This window comes from Scyliorhinus torazame, chromosome 4, assembly GCF_047496885.1.
Source record: "Scyliorhinus torazame isolate Kashiwa2021f chromosome 4, sScyTor2.1, whole genome shotgun sequence".
Classification (NCBI taxonomy): domain Eukaryota; kingdom Metazoa; phylum Chordata; class Chondrichthyes; order Carcharhiniformes; family Scyliorhinidae; genus Scyliorhinus; species Scyliorhinus torazame.
Genome location: NC_092710.1, coordinates 82,529,637 through 82,545,279, shown reverse-complemented (window position 1 = coordinate 82,545,279; position 15,643 = coordinate 82,529,637). Strand labels below are relative to the sequence as shown.

Below are 15,643 nucleotides of genomic sequence, written 5' to 3'. Positions count from 1 at the left end.
ACACATCCTCCCTCACACAAGCACACTCTGTCACACAGGCACTCTCTCTGTCGCACAGGTACACTCTCTGTCACACAGGCACACTCTGCGACACAGGCACACTCTCTGTCACACAGGCATACTCTTTCACACAGAGGCACACACTCTGTCACGCAGGCACATTCTCTGTCGCACAGGCACACTCTGTGACACAGGCACACCCTCTGTCGCACAGGCACACCCTCTGTCGCACAGGCACAACCTCTGTCGCACAGGCACACCCTCTGTCACACAGGCACACCCTCTCTCGCACAGGCACACTCTCTTTCGCACAGGCACACTCTCTTTCGCACAGGCACACTCTCTGTCACACAGGAACACTCTCTGTTACACAGGCACACTCTCTCTCACACAGGCACACTCACTGTCACACAGACACACTCTCTCTGTCACACAGGCACACTCTCTGTCACACAGGCACACTCTGTCACGCAGGCACACTCTCTGTCACGCAGGCACACTCTCTGTCATGCAGGCACACTCTCTGTCACGCAGGCACACTCTCTGTCATACAGGCACACTCTCTGTCATACAGGCACACAATGTGTCAGGCAGGCACACTCTCTGTTGCACAGGCACACTCTCTCTCCCACAGGCACACGCTCTGTCACACAGGCACACTCCCGACACACAGGCACACTGTCACACAGGCACACTCTCTGTAACACAGGCATACTCTCTCACACACAGGCACACTCTCTGTCACACAGGCACACTCTCTGTCACACAGACACACTCTCTGTCACACAGGCATACTCTTTCACACACAGGCACACTCTCTGTAACGCAGGCACACTCTCTGTCGCACAGGCACCCTCTGCGACACAGGCACACCCTCTGTCACACAGGCACACCCTCTCTCACACAGGCACACCCTCTCTCACACAGGAACACTCTCTGTCACACAGACACACTCTCTGTCACAGAGACACAGCCTCCCTCACACAGGCACGCCCTCCCTCACACAGGCACGCTCTCAGTCACACAGGCACACTCGCTGTCGCACAGGCACACTCTGTCACACAAGCAGACTCTCTGTCGCACAGGCATACTCTCTGTCGCACAGGCACACTCTCTCTGACACAGGCATGCCCTCCCTCACACAGGCACGCTCTCTGTCGCACAGGCACACTCTGTTGCACAGGCACACTCTGTCGCACAGGCACACTCTGTCACACAGGCACACTCTCTGTCACACAGGCACACTCTCTGTCACACAGGCACACTCTCTGTCACACAGGCACACTCTCTGCCACACAGGCACACTCTCTGCCACACAGGCACACTCTCTCTCACACAGACATACTCTCTGTCACACAGGCACTCTCTCTCTCACACAGGCACACTCTCTCTCACACAGGCACACTCTCTCTCACACAGGCACACTCTCTGTCACACAGACACACTCTCTGTCACACAGACACACTCTCTGTCGCACAGATACATTCTCTCTCACAGACACTCCCTCTGTCACACAGGCACACCCTCGCTCACACAGGCACACCCTCTCTCACACAGACACTCTCTCTGTCACAGAGACACAGCCTCCCTCACACAAGCACACTCTCTGTCACACAAACACACTCCCTGTCACACAGGAACTCTCTCTGTCACACAGGCACACACTCTGTCGCACAGGCACACTCTGTCACACAGGCACACTCTCTGTCGCACAGGCATACTCTCTGTCGCACAGGCATACTCTCTGTCGCACAGGCACACACTCTCTGACACAGGCACGCCCTCCCTCACACAGGCACACTCTCTGTCGCACAGGCACACTCTCTGTCGCACAGGCACACTCTCTGTCGCACAGGCATACTCTCTGTCGCACAGGCACACTCTCTGTCACACAGGCACACTCTCTGTCACACAGACACACTCTCTGTCGCACAGGCATACTCTCTGTCACACAGACACACTCTCTGTCACACAGGCACACTCTGTCACACAGGCACACTCTCTGTCGCACAGGCACACTCTCTGTCGCACAGGCATACTCTGTCGCACAGGCACACTCTCTGTCACACAGGCACACTCTCTGTCACACAGGCACACTCTCTGTCGCACAGGCACACTCTCTGTCACACAGGCACACTCTCTGTCACACAGACACACTCTCTGTCGCACAGGCATACTCTCTGTCACACAGACACACTCTCTGTCACACAGGCACACTCTGTCACACAGGCACACTCTCTGTCGCACAGGCACACTCTCTGTCGCACAGGCACACTCTCTGTCGCACAGGCATACTCTCTGTCGCACAGGCATACTCTCTGTCGCACAGGCACACTCTCTGTCACACAGCCACACTCTCTGTCACACAGGCACACTCTCTGTCACACAGGCACACTCTCTGTCGCACAGGCACACTCTCTGTCGCACAGGCACACTCTCTGTCGCACAGGCACACTCTCTGTCACACAGGCACACTCTCTGTCACACAGGCACACTCTCTGTCACACAGGCATACTCTCTGTCGCACAGGCACACCCTCTCTCACACAGGCACACTCTCTGTCACACAGGCACACCCTCTCTCATACTCTCACTCTCAATACCGGATTGATCCTCTGTTGTGTCCGCCTCATGAACTTGGTTGTCGAACCACATGTGAGCGACGGTCATCCGATTCTGGGTCAGGGTCCCGGTCTTGTCCGAGCAGATGGTCGAGGTCGAGCCCAGGGTCTCCACTGCCTCCAGATTCTTCACCAGGCAGTTTTTGCGAGCCATGCGCTTGGCGGTTAGAGTGAGGCAGACCTTAGCAAGAGAGAGAGAGCTGTCAGTCTGCCCAGTGTCGCGTGTAGCCACCCATATCGGGTGAAAGGTCAGTATTACGAATCCACAGCAGACCCCAACAATGGCTAGGATACTGGACAAATCTCCCAATATTTTATATTTATTTTGTAAGACTGTGAGGAAAGGACCCCTCCCTCCGGGAGTGATTTCACCATGACATGGGGAAATTACTAACAAATTATTATCACAGCCGGAAATAGCTTTCAATACCCCTTAACAATACTACTCAACACAGTGAATACAATATCCTTAACTGCTACCTTTATTCCCACTTAAACAAGGAAATAAACCATCTCAGCTCTCAATCCATCTTAAATACTAATGGCCCAGAGGAATACTTGCTTTACAGAGATATTCTTTAAGAAAGAGAGCTCTCTTGACATTGCTTTACAGAAATGTTCTGGGGCGCAATTCTCCGAGTCCCCGTGGAGTGGAGAATCGGCGTCACTGGGGCCGACGTGGTCGGCGTGGCGCTGGTCGGGCTCTGTGCCAACTCTCCAGTCCGGATGGGCCAAGCAGCCGTCACCAACAAGCCGAGTCCCTCCGGCACCGTTCTCGCATCCTCTGAGCCGGCGGGACCTCGGCGCTGGAGGGTCCGGTGCGGCGTGTGGGCGGGTAGGGGGGTGCGACCCCAGGGGGGGCCTCCGTACTGGCCTGGCCCGCGATCGGGGCCCTCCGATCGGCGGGTCAGCCTCTCTGTCGGGGGGGGCTCCTTTCCTCCATGCCAGCTCCTGTAGCCCAGCGCCATTTGACGTCGGGGCTGGCGCGAGGAAGAAGGCCACTGCTCATGCACTAGTTGGCACCGGCCCAACTGCGCATGCGTGGACACTGCGAGGCCGGATTCACGCCGGGATCGGCAGCTGGAGCAGCCGTGCCAGCCCCCTGTGTGCCGCAGAATGGCGTCCCAGAATGGACCCCGACGTCAGAGTAAAACACTCCCGTTTCTAAGCCGGCGTCAGCACTTAGCCGCCCGATGGGAGAATCCCGCCCCGGACTCCTGTCAAACCCATTCAGAGACTCTGGTTGTATGTCTTCAAAAGCTGCTTCAGCTTGTTTCAGCTCCTGCTTGTCCTCATTCAAGTCTGCACTGCTGATCTATCTGATGTGCTGGGTAAGTACCCTGAGTCGTTCCAGGGGGTCTGGGCATGATAAAGGGGGCACTTATCTACGTGGATGCTGCCGCTCAACCCCGATATTTCATGGCGAGGCCTGTCCTGTGTGTCCTGCTTGCGAAGGTCAATATGGAGCTTTGGCGCCTGCAGGATTTGGGGATCATACACCCAGTTCAGTTTGCGGAATGGGCCACACCTGTGGTGCCAGGAATGAAGCCTGATGAGACTGTCCACCCATGCGGCGATTTCAAGCTCACCGTGAATAGGGCTTTGTGTCTGAACCATTACCTGATGCCCCAGGTTGAGGATTTGCATACCAGATTAGCTGGAGGATGCTGTTTCATGAAGCTGGACGTGAGCCGGAGTCCAGAAAGTTTGCAACCATCAACACTCATCGGGGGTTGTTGGAGTATGCCCGCCTCCCATTCGGGGTTTCAGCGGCCCCAGAATTTTTCAGTGGATGATGGAGAATATCTTGCAGGGCCTGCGAATAATGGCCGTCTATGTGGACGACGTGCTCATTATGGGATGACGGCAAACCTGCAGGAAGTGCTCCGGTGGTGGTTTCCCTGTGGAGGTGCCCGGCTGAAGAGGAGCAAGTGCGTGTTCCGCACCACAGCAGTGAATTATCTCGGTTATAGAGTGGACAGGGTTGGTCTGCACCCGGCGGAGGATAAAATCCGCCCTGTAAAAGGGACCCCAACCCCGAAAAACGCCATTGAGCTCCAGTCGTTTTTGGGCTTGGTCTACTACTCTGGGAAGTTCAATTCCAACCTGGCCACTATGTTAGCTCCGCTCCATGTGTTATGAAGGAAGGACCAAGAATGGCGCTGGAGCGCTTCACAGGACAAAGCTGGATTGCTGTTAAGAGGCAGCTGTCCTCCACGCAGCTTCTAACACATTATGGTCTGGCTAAGCCTCTCATTTTGACATGCGATGCTTCCCCTACACCATTGGGGCGGTGCTGGCCCAGGCACGGGACTATGGTACGGAGCGCCCCACTGGGTTCACTTCTGGATGCCGAGTCTTGTTACGCTCAGATAGAAGTTCCATCAGTCTGTTTATGGGCGACATTTTCTTATTGTCACAGACCACAAGTCACTGCCCGGCCTCTTCCAGGAGGACAAGGGAATCCCACCGATCGCATCGGTTAGGACCCAGCATTGGGCGCTCCTTCTCACTGCATACGGATACTCCTTCAGGCAGTGACCGGATACGCACATTGCCCATGCTGTCGCCCTCAGGGCCTGCTGTTGCCCGTGAGTCAGTGGTGGATGAGGTGATTGCGACTTTCAACTTCATGGACACCTGACCGGTGACGGTTGGCCAGGTGCGTGCATGGACACTGGCAAATCTTCGCCTCATGTTGTGAAGCGGCAGGAGAAAGGAGTCCCTGCTGGTGACCCTTCGGTCATTCGTCCAGAAGTTTGCCAAACTCTACAAGCCACCGTCACATTGTGGGGAGCTTGTGCGGTCACCTCCCCTCAGTGTCCGGAGGCCCTGCCACAGGGTCTGCACAGTGGCCAACCTGGGGTATCTAAGGTGAAAATGTTGGCCTGCAGTTATGTCTGGTGGCCTGACATCAATAGGGGCATCGCGAGTGACATGCGCAGCTGCCCAGAGTGCCAGGACCATCAGACACTCCTCCAACCTTGGGAATGGCCAGGGTCCCCATTGGTTCGCCTACATGTGGATTTTGTGGGGCCTTTCATGGGGTGACTGTGGATGCGCACTCGAAGTGGCTAGAGGTATGCGAGATGACCTCCACAACATCCAGGACCATGATAGAGAAACTCCGGGGATCTGTTAGCACCCACGAGATCCCCGAGGTCCTGCTAACGGATAATGGGACACTGTTCACGAGCAAGGAATTTGCCGTGTTTATGAAGGGGAATGACATTTGGCACATTCGGACTGTCTAGTATCATCCCCTCTCCTCTTTAGCAGAAAGAGTGGTCCAGACCTTCAAACCAGGTTTAAAGAAGCAGTCCACTGGATCCATGGACACGCGACTGACACACTTCCTTCTTAGTTATTGCACAACGGGAATTTGCCCTGCGGAGCTGTTTATGGGCCGGTGGCTCAGAACTCGGCTGTGTCTAACAATCCCAGGACTCGGCAGGGATGTAGCTGTGCAGCAGGCGACGCAGAAGAGGCACCATGATTTCAGGGTGCCAGGGCGGACATTTCACACTGGGGATGCAGTCCACGCTTAAAATTCCGCTGGAGTGCTGTGCTCTCAGGAGTCGTGCTGGAAGAAATGGTTTCGAATAAACTCAGGTTTCAGGTGGAGAACCCATATGTCAGGGCACTAAGTGGCAGTGGTGACACCTTGGCCGCTCCCAGAACCATCCTGCAGGTTGTGGACCCAGTCGCCCGGTTCACAATGCCCGGTCCAACAAGAGAATGACTCCGGATCTGAGATGGCCGCAGAAGAGTCTTTACTGATGGATCGATGCACATGCGGAATCGAGGTCCCGGGGTAACTCTTCAATGGTCGGCCAGGAAACGGCAGTCGGCACACCCCTGGACCCAAAGCCGCCACAGGCGGAAATACAGCCCTGGCGCATAGCAGCGCAGAAAGCCCCCCTCATTGCCAGCTGAAGGGAGATTTGGGGACTCTGGGGAGGAGGGGAGCCATAACCCCCACGAGGGCCAAGGGGAAACCATCATTGATCTTCCTGTGGGACTGATGGAGTACAAGCTTCCCAGGTAGTGGCAGACGTTTCCATCCTGGCCTCTTAATGAACTAAAATAAAGGCTGGCCTAAAACAAGGCCTGGTGTGATGTGATTAGTTCTCACAGCAAGGACTGTATACTGGGACTGATATGCTGCCTTGAGCAGAACTTTGGAAACAGTTTAACTAAAACTATGTTCATTTCTTGCCAGCTTCCCCTGAGTTACTAAAAGAAACAAAATTCTGTTCGACCAAGATTGTTATGATGGGTAGTTGCTCCTCTGGCTCCTAAAAGCTTTGTTGTCTTTCAACCTAAAAATATTTTAAAACATGATTTCAGCAGTCAAACACACTCTCTGCCCAGGCTTTTAACACTTACTAAGCTGGTTGAGCAGCCTTTACCCGAAATCCGCACTTTCATCGAGGGCTGACTGAACGCCACGAGTGGGAAATCCAACAAGGGTCCCGGGCGATGCACAATTCCCAATACGTGACGCACATGCACAGTATATTCCAAAATCCGAATAATTCCGAAATCCGAAACACACAAAGGATTTCGGATAAGGGATTTTCAACGTGTACAATATATCTAAAATTCCTGCATTGATCACATCAGCATGACTCACCGTGACAGTGGCGAGGAGACCCTCAGGGACATTAGCCACGATGATACCAATCAGGAAGATGACCGCCTCGAGCCAGGTGTAGCCGAGGATCAGCGACAGAACGAAAAAGGAGACACCGAGGAACACCGCCACGCCGGTGATGATGTGGATGAAATGCTCGATCTCCATGGAGATGGGGGTCTGTCCCACCTCCAGCCCCGAGGCCAGGGTGGCAATACGGCCCATGACAGTCCGATCCCCTGTGAAGATCACCAATCCACGGGCAGTCCCTGTCGACACACAACACGGAGTTAGATACAGAGTAAATCTACCTCTACACTGTCCTCATCAAACACTCCCAGGACAGGTACAGCACGGGGTTAGACACAGAATAAAGCTCCCTCTACCCTGTCCCCATCAAACTGTCCCAGGACAGGTACAGCATGGAGTTAGATACAGAGTAAATCTCCCTCTACACTGTCCCCATCAAACACTCCCAGGACAGGTACAGCACGGGATTAGATACAGAGTAAAGCTCCCTCTACACTGTCCACATTAAAAACACTCCCAGGACAGGTACAGCACAGGGTTAGATACAGAGTAAAGCTCCCTCTGCACTGTCCCCATCAAACACTCCCAGGACAGGTACAGCACGGATTTAGATACAGAGTAAATCTCCCTCTACACTGTCCCCATCAAACACTCCCAGGACAGGTACAGCACGGGGTTAGACACAGAGTAAAGCTCCCTCTACACTGGCCCCATCAAAGACTCCCAGCACAGGTACAGCACGGGATTCGATACAGAGTAAAGCTTCCTCTACACTGTCCCCATCAAACTCTCCCAGGACAGGTACAGCACGGAGTTAGATACAGAGTAAATCTCCCTCTACACTGTCCCCATCAAACAGTCCCAGGACAGGTACAGCACGGGGTTCGACACAGAGTAAAGCTCCCTCCAAACTGTCCCGATCAAACTCTCCCAGGACAGGTACAGCATGGAGTTAGATACAGAGTAAATCTCCCTCTACACTGTCCCCATCAAACACTCCCAGGACAGGTACAGCACGGGATTAGATACAGAGTAAAGCTCCCTCTACACTGTCCACATTAAAAACACTCCCAGGACAGGTACAGCACAGGGTTAGATACAGAGTAAATCTCCCTCTACACTGTCCCCATCAAACACTCCCAGGACAGGTACAGCACGGGGTTAGACACAGAGTAAAGCTCCCTCTACACAGGCCCCATCAAAGACTCCCAGCACAGGTACAGCACGGGATTCGATACAGAGTAAAGCTTCCTCTACACTGTCCCCATCAAACTCTCCCAGGACAGGTACAGCACGGAGTTAGATACAGAGTAAATCTCCCTCTACACTGTCCCCATCAAACAGTCCCAGGACAGGTACAGCACGGGGTTCGACACAGAGTAAAGCTCCCTCTACACTGGCCCCATCAAACACTCACAGCACAGGTGCAGCACGGGATTAGATACAGAGTAAAGCTCCCTCGACACTGGCCCCATCAAACACTCCTAGGACAGGTACAGCACGGAGTTAGATACAGAGTAAATCTCCCTCTACCCTGTCCCCATCAAACTCTCCCAGGACAGGTACAGCGCGGGGTTAGACACAGAGATAAACTCCCTCTACACTGTCCCCATCAAACTCTCCCAGGACAGGTACAGCACGGAGTTAGATACAGAGTAAATCTCCCTCTACACTGTCCCCATCAAACACTCCTAGGACAGGTACAGCACGGGGTTAGACACAGAATAAAGCTCCCTCTACACTGGCCCCATCAAACACTCCCAGCACAGGTACATCATGGGATTAGATACAGAGTAAAGCTCCCTCTACACTGGCCCCATGAAACACTCCCAGGACAGGTACAGCACGGGGTTAGATACAGAGTAAAGCTCCCTCTGCACTGTCCAAATCAAACACTCCCATAACAGGTACAGCACGGGGTTGGATACAGAGTAAAGCTCCCTGTACACTGTCCCCATCAAACACTCCCAGGACAGGTACAGCACAGGGTTAGATACAGAGTAAAGCTCCCTCTACACTGTCCACATCAAACTCTCCCAGGACAGGTACAGCACGAGGTTAGATACAGAGTAAATCTCCCTGTACACTGTGCCCATCAAACTCTCCCAGGACAGGTACAGCACAGGGTTAGATACAGAGTAAATCTCCCTCTGCACTGTCCCCATCAAACACTCCCAGGACAGGTACAGCACGGGGTTGGATACAGAGTAAATCTCCCTCTACACTGTCCCCATCAAACACTCCCAGGACTGGTACAGCACGGGGTTAGATACAGAGTAAATCTCCCTCTACACTGTCCCCATCAAACATTCCCAGAACAGGTACAGCACGGGGTTAGACACAGAGTAAAGCTCCCTCTACACTGACCCGATCAAACACTCCCAGCACAGGTACAGCACGGGATTAGATACAGAGTAAAGCTCCCTCTACACTGGCCCCATCAAACACTCCCAGGACAGGTACAGTACGTGGTTAGATACAGAGTAACGCTCCCTCTACACTGTCCCCATCAAACACTCCAAGGACAGGTACAGTACGGGGTTAGATACAGAGTAACGCTCCCTCTACCCTGTCCCCATCAAACTCTCCCAGGACAGGTACAGCACGGGGTTAGATACAGAGTAACGCTCCCTCTACACTGTCCCCATCAAACACTCCCAGGACAGGTACAGCACGGGGTTAGATACAGAGTAACGCTCCCTCTACACTGTCCCCAACAAACACTCCCAGGACAGGTACAGCACGGGGTTAGATACAGAGTAACGCTCCCTCTACACTGTCCCCATCAAACACTCCCAGGACAGGTACAGCACGGGGTTTGATACAGAGTAACGCTCCCTCTACACTGTCCCCATCAAACACTCCCAGGACAGGTACAGCACGGGGTAAGATACAGAGTAAAGCTCCCTCTGCACTGTCCCCATCAAACACTCCCAGGACAGGTTCAGCACATGGTTGGATACAGAGTAAAGCTGCCTCTACACTGTCCCCATCAAACACTCCCAGGACAGGTACAGCACAGAGTTAGATACAGAGTAAATCTCCCTCTACCCTGTCCCCATCAAACTCTCCCAGGACAGGTACAGCGCGTGGTTAGACACAGAGTAAATCTCCCTCTACACTGTCCCCATCAAACACTCCCAGGACAGGTACAGCATGGGTTTAGACACAGAGTAAAGCTCCCTCTACACTGGCCCCATCAGACACTCCCAGCACTGGTACAGCACGGAATTAGATACAGAGTAAACCTCCCTCTACACTGGCCCCATCAGACACTCCCAGCACAGGTACAGCACGGGATTCGATACAGAGTAAAGCTGTATCTTCCGAGGTAGTATGGGCTGAGGTTAGAAACAGGAAAGGAGATGTCACCCTGTTGGGAGTTTTCTATAGGCCTCCAAATAGTTCTAGGGATGTAGAGGAAAGGATGGCGAGGATGATCCTGGATAAGAGCGAATGTAACAGGGTAGTTATTATGGGAGACTTTAACTTTCCAAATATTGACTGGAAAAAATATAGTTCGAGTACATTAGATGGGTCGTTTTTTGTACAGTGTGTGCAGGAGGGTTTCCTGACACAGTTTGTTGACAGGCCAACAAGAGGCGAGGCCACATTGGATTTGGTTTTGGGTAATGAACCAGGCCAGGTGTTGGATTTGGAGGTAGGAGAGCACTTTGGAGACAGTGACCACAATTCGGTGACGTTTACGTTAAGGATGGAAAGGGATAAGTATACACCGCAGGGCAAGAGTTATAGCTGGGGGAAGGGCAATTATGATGCCATTAGACGTGACTTGGGGGGGATAAGGTGGAGAAGTAGGCTGCAAGTGTTGGACACACTGGATAAGTGGAGCTTGTTCAAGGATCAGCTACTGCGTGTTCTTGATAAGTATGTACCGGTCAGGCAGGGAGGAAGGTGCCGAGCGAGGGAACCGTGGTCTACCAAAGAAGTGGAATCTCTTGTTAAGAGGAAGAAGGAGGCCTATGTGAAGATGAGGTGTGAAGTTTCGGTTGGGGCGATGGATAGTTACAAGGTAGCGAGGAAGGATCTAAAGAGAGAGCTAAGACGAGCAAGGAGGGGACATGAGAAGTATTTGGCAGGAAGGATCAAGGAAAACCCAAAAGCTTTCTATAGGTATGTCAGGAATAAGCGAATGACTAGGGAAAGAGTAGGACCAGTCAAGGACAGGGATGGGAAGTTGTGTGTAGAGTCTGAAGAGATAGGCGAGATACTAAATGACTATTTTTCGTCAGTATTCACGCAGGAAAAAGATAATGTTGTGGAGGAGAATGCTGAGCTCCAGGTAAATAGATTAGATGGCATTGAGGTACGTAGGGAAGAGGTGTTGGCAATTCTGGACAGGCTGAAAATAGATAAGTCCCCGGGACCTGATGGGATTTATCCTAGGATTCTCTGGGAGGCCAGGGAAGAGATTGCTGGACCATTGGCTTTGATTTTTATGTCATCATTGGCTACAGGAATAGTGCCAGAGGACTGGAGGATAGCAAATGTGGTCCCTTTGTTCAAAAAGGGGAGCAGAGACAACCCCGGCAACTATAGACCGGTGAGCCTCACGTCTGTAGTGGGTAAAGTCTTGGAGGGGATTATAAGAGACAAGATTTATAATCATCTAGATAGGAATAATATGATCAGGGATAGTCAGCATGGCTTTGTGAAGGGTAGGTCATGCCTCACAAACCTTATCGAGTTCTTTGAGAAGGTGACTGAACAGGTAGACGAGGGTAGAGCAGTTGATGTGGTGTATATGGATTTCAGCAAAGCGTTTGATAAGGTTCCCCACGGTAGGCTATTGCAGAAAATACGGAGGCTGGGGATTGAGGGTGATTTAGAGATGTGGATCAGAAATTGGCTAGCTGAAAGAAGACAGAGGGTGGTGGTTGATGGGAAATGTTCAGAATGGAGTTCAGTCACAAGTGGAGTACCACAAGGATCTGTTCTGGGGCCGTTGCTGTTTGTCATTTTTATCAGTGACCTTGAGGAAGGCGCAGAAGGGTGGGTGAGTAAATTTGCAGACGATACTAAAGTCGGTGGTGTTGTCGATAGTGTGGAAGGAAGTAGCAGGTTACAGAGGGATATAGATAAGCTGCAGAGCTGGGCTGAGAGGTGGCAAATGGAGTTTAATGTAGAGAAGTGTGAGGTGATTCACTTTGGAAGGAATAACAGGAATGCGGAATATTTGGCTAATGGTAAAGTTCTTGGAAGTGTGGATGAGCAGAGGGATCTAGGTGTCCATGTATATGGATCCCTGAAAGTTGCCACCCAGGTTGATAGGGTGGTGAAGAAGGCCTATGGAGTGTTGGCCTTTATTGGTAGAGGGATTGAGTTCCGGGATGTCATGTTGCAGCTGTACAGAACTCTGGTACGGCCACATTTGGAGTATTGCGTACAGTTCTGGTCACCGCATTATAGGAAGGACGTGGAGGCTTTGGAGCGGGTGCAGAGGAGATTTACCAGGATGTTGCCTGGTATGGAGGGAAAATCTTATGAGGAAAGGCTGATGGACTTGAGGTTGTTTTCGTTGGTGAGAAGAAGGTTAAGAGGAGACTTAATAGAGGCATACAAAATGATCAGGGGGTTGGATAGGGTGGACAGTGAGAGCCTTCTCCCGCGGACGGAAATGGCTGGCACGAGGGGACTTAACTTTAAACTGAGGGGTAATAGATATAGGACAGAGGTCAGAGGTAGGTTCTTTACGCAAAGGGTAGTGAGGCCGTGGAATGCCCTACCTGCTACAGTAGTGAACTCGCCAACATTGAGGGCATTAAAAAGTTTATTGGATAAACATATGGATGATAATGGTATAGTGTAGGTTCGATGGCTTTTGGTTTCGGTGCAACATCGTGGGCCGAAGGGCCTGTACTGCAGTGTATTGTTCTATGTTCTATGTACACTGGCCCCATCAAACACTCCCAGGACAGGTACAGCACGGGGTTAGATACAGAGTAAAGCTCCGTCTACACTGTCCCCATCAAACTCTCCCAGGACAGATACAGCATGGAGTAAGATACAGAGTAAAGCTCCCTCTGCACTGTCCCCATCAAACACTCCCAGGACAGGTACAGCACGGAGTTAGATACAGAGTAAAGCTCCCTCTACACTGTCCCCATCAAACTCTCCCAGGACAGGTACAGCACGAGGTTAGATACAGAGTAAAGCTCCCTCTACACTGGCCCCATCAAACACTCCCAGGACAGGTACAGCACGGGGTTGGTTACAGAGTAAAGCTCCCTGTACCCTGTCCCCATCAAACTCTCCCAGGACAGGTACAGCGCGGGGTTAGACACAGAGTAAAGCTCCCTCTACACTGTCCCCATCAAACTCTCCCAGGACAGGTACAGCACGGAGTTAGATACAGAGTAAATCTCCCTCTACACTGTCCCCATCAAACACTCCTAGGACAGGTACAGCACGGGGTTAGACACAGAATAAAGCTCCCTCTACACTGGCCCCATCAAACACTCCCAGCACAGGTACAGCATGGGATTAGATACAGAGTAAAGCTCCCTCTACACTGGCCCCATCAAACACTCCCAGGTCAGGTACAGCACGGGGTTAGATACAGAGTAACGTTCCCTCTGCACTGTCCAAATCAAACACTCCCAGAACAGGTACAGCACGGGGTTGGATACAGAGTAAAGCTCCCTGTACACTGTCCCCATCAAACACTCCCAGGACAGGTACAGCACAGGGTTAGATACAGAGTAAAGCTCCCTCTACACTGTCCCCATCAAACTCTCCCAGGACTGGTACAGCGCGGGGTTAGACCAGAGTAAATCTCCCTCTACACTGTCCCCATCAAACTCTCCCAGGACAGGTACAGCACGAGGTTAGATACAGAGTAAATCTCCCTGTACACTGTGTCCATCAAACTCTCCCAGGACAGGTACAGCACGGAGTTAGATACAGAGTAAATCTCCCTCTACACTGTCCACATCAAACTCTCCCAGGACAGGTACAGCACGGAGTGAGAGACAGAGTAAATCTCCCTCTACACTGTCCCCATCAAACACTCCCAGGACAGGTACAGCACGGGGTTAGATACAGAGTAAATCTCCCTCTACACTGTCCCCATCAAACTCTCCCAGGACAGGTACAGAGCGGGGTTAGACACAGAGTAAAGCTCCCTCTACACTGTCCCCATCAAACATAGAACATAGAACAATACAGCGCAGTACAGGCCCTTCGGCCCACGATGTTGCACCGAAACAATAGCCATCTAACCTACACTATACCATTATCATCCATATGTTTATCCAATAAACTTTTTAATGCCCTCAATGTTGGCGAGTTCACTACTGTAGCAGGTAGGGCATTCCACGGCCTCACTACTCTTTGAGTAAAGAACCTACCTCTGACCTCTGTCCTATATCTATTACCCCTCAGTTTAAAGTTATGTCCCCTCGTGCCAGCTATTTCCATCCGCGGGAGAAGGCTCTCACTGTCCACCCTATCCAACCCCCTAATCATTTTGTATGCCTCTAATAAGTCTCCTCTTAACCTTCTTCTCTCCAACGAAAACAACCTCAAGTCCATCAGTCTTTCCTCATAAGATTTTCCCTCCATACCAGGCAACATCCTGGTAAATCTCCTCTGCACCCGCTCCACAGCCTCCACGTCCTTCCTATAATGCGGTGACCAGAACTGTACGCAATACTCCAAATGCGGCCATACCAGAGTTCTGTACAGCTGCAACATGACCTCCTGACTCCGGAACTCAATCCCTCTACCAATAAAGGCCAACACTCCATAGGCCTTCTTCACCACCCTATCAACCTGGGTGGCAACTTTCAGGGATCTATGTACATGGACACCTAGATCCCTCTGCTCATCCACCCTTTCAAGAACTTTTCCACTAGCCAAATATTCCACATTCCTGTTATTCCTTCCAAAGTGAATCACCTCACACTTCTCTACATTAAACTCCTTTTGCCACCTCTCAGCCCAGCTCTCCAGCTTATCTACATCCCTCTGTAACCTGCTACTTCCTTCCACACTATCGACAACACCACCGACTTTAGTATTGTCTGGAAATTTACTCACCCACCTTCTGCGCCTTCCTCTAGGTTAATGATAAAAACACTCCCAGGACAGGTACAGCACAGGGTTAGATACAGAGTAAAGCTCCCTCTACACTGTCTACACTAAAAAGACTCCCAGGACAGGTACAGCACGAGGTTAGATACAGAGAAAATCTCCCTCTACCCTGTCCCCATCAAACGCTCCCAGGACAGGTACAGCGCGGGGTTAGACACAGAGTAAAGCTCCCTCTACACTGTCCCCATCAAACTCCCCCAGGACAGGTACAGCACGAGGTTAGATACAGAGTAAATCTCCCT

At 51.8% G+C, this 15,643-nt stretch overlaps 1 protein-coding gene across 1 annotated transcript in view; it reads right to left on the bottom strand.

The window, feature by feature from the left end:
- LOC140410329 (sodium/potassium-transporting ATPase subunit alpha-2) overlaps positions 1 to 15,643 on the bottom strand; it is a 725,899-nt gene that overhangs the window by 256,264 nt on the left and 453,992 nt on the right. The window contains exons 8-9 of the mRNA XM_072498323.1: positions 7,257 to 7,525; positions 2,603 to 2,801 (exon numbers count right to left, since the gene is read on the bottom strand). Of these exons, the coding sequence (XP_072354424.1) occupies positions 2,603 to 2,801; positions 7,257 to 7,525 (468 nt within the window). The remainder of the gene's footprint in view (positions 1 to 2,602; positions 2,802 to 7,256; positions 7,526 to 15,643) is intronic.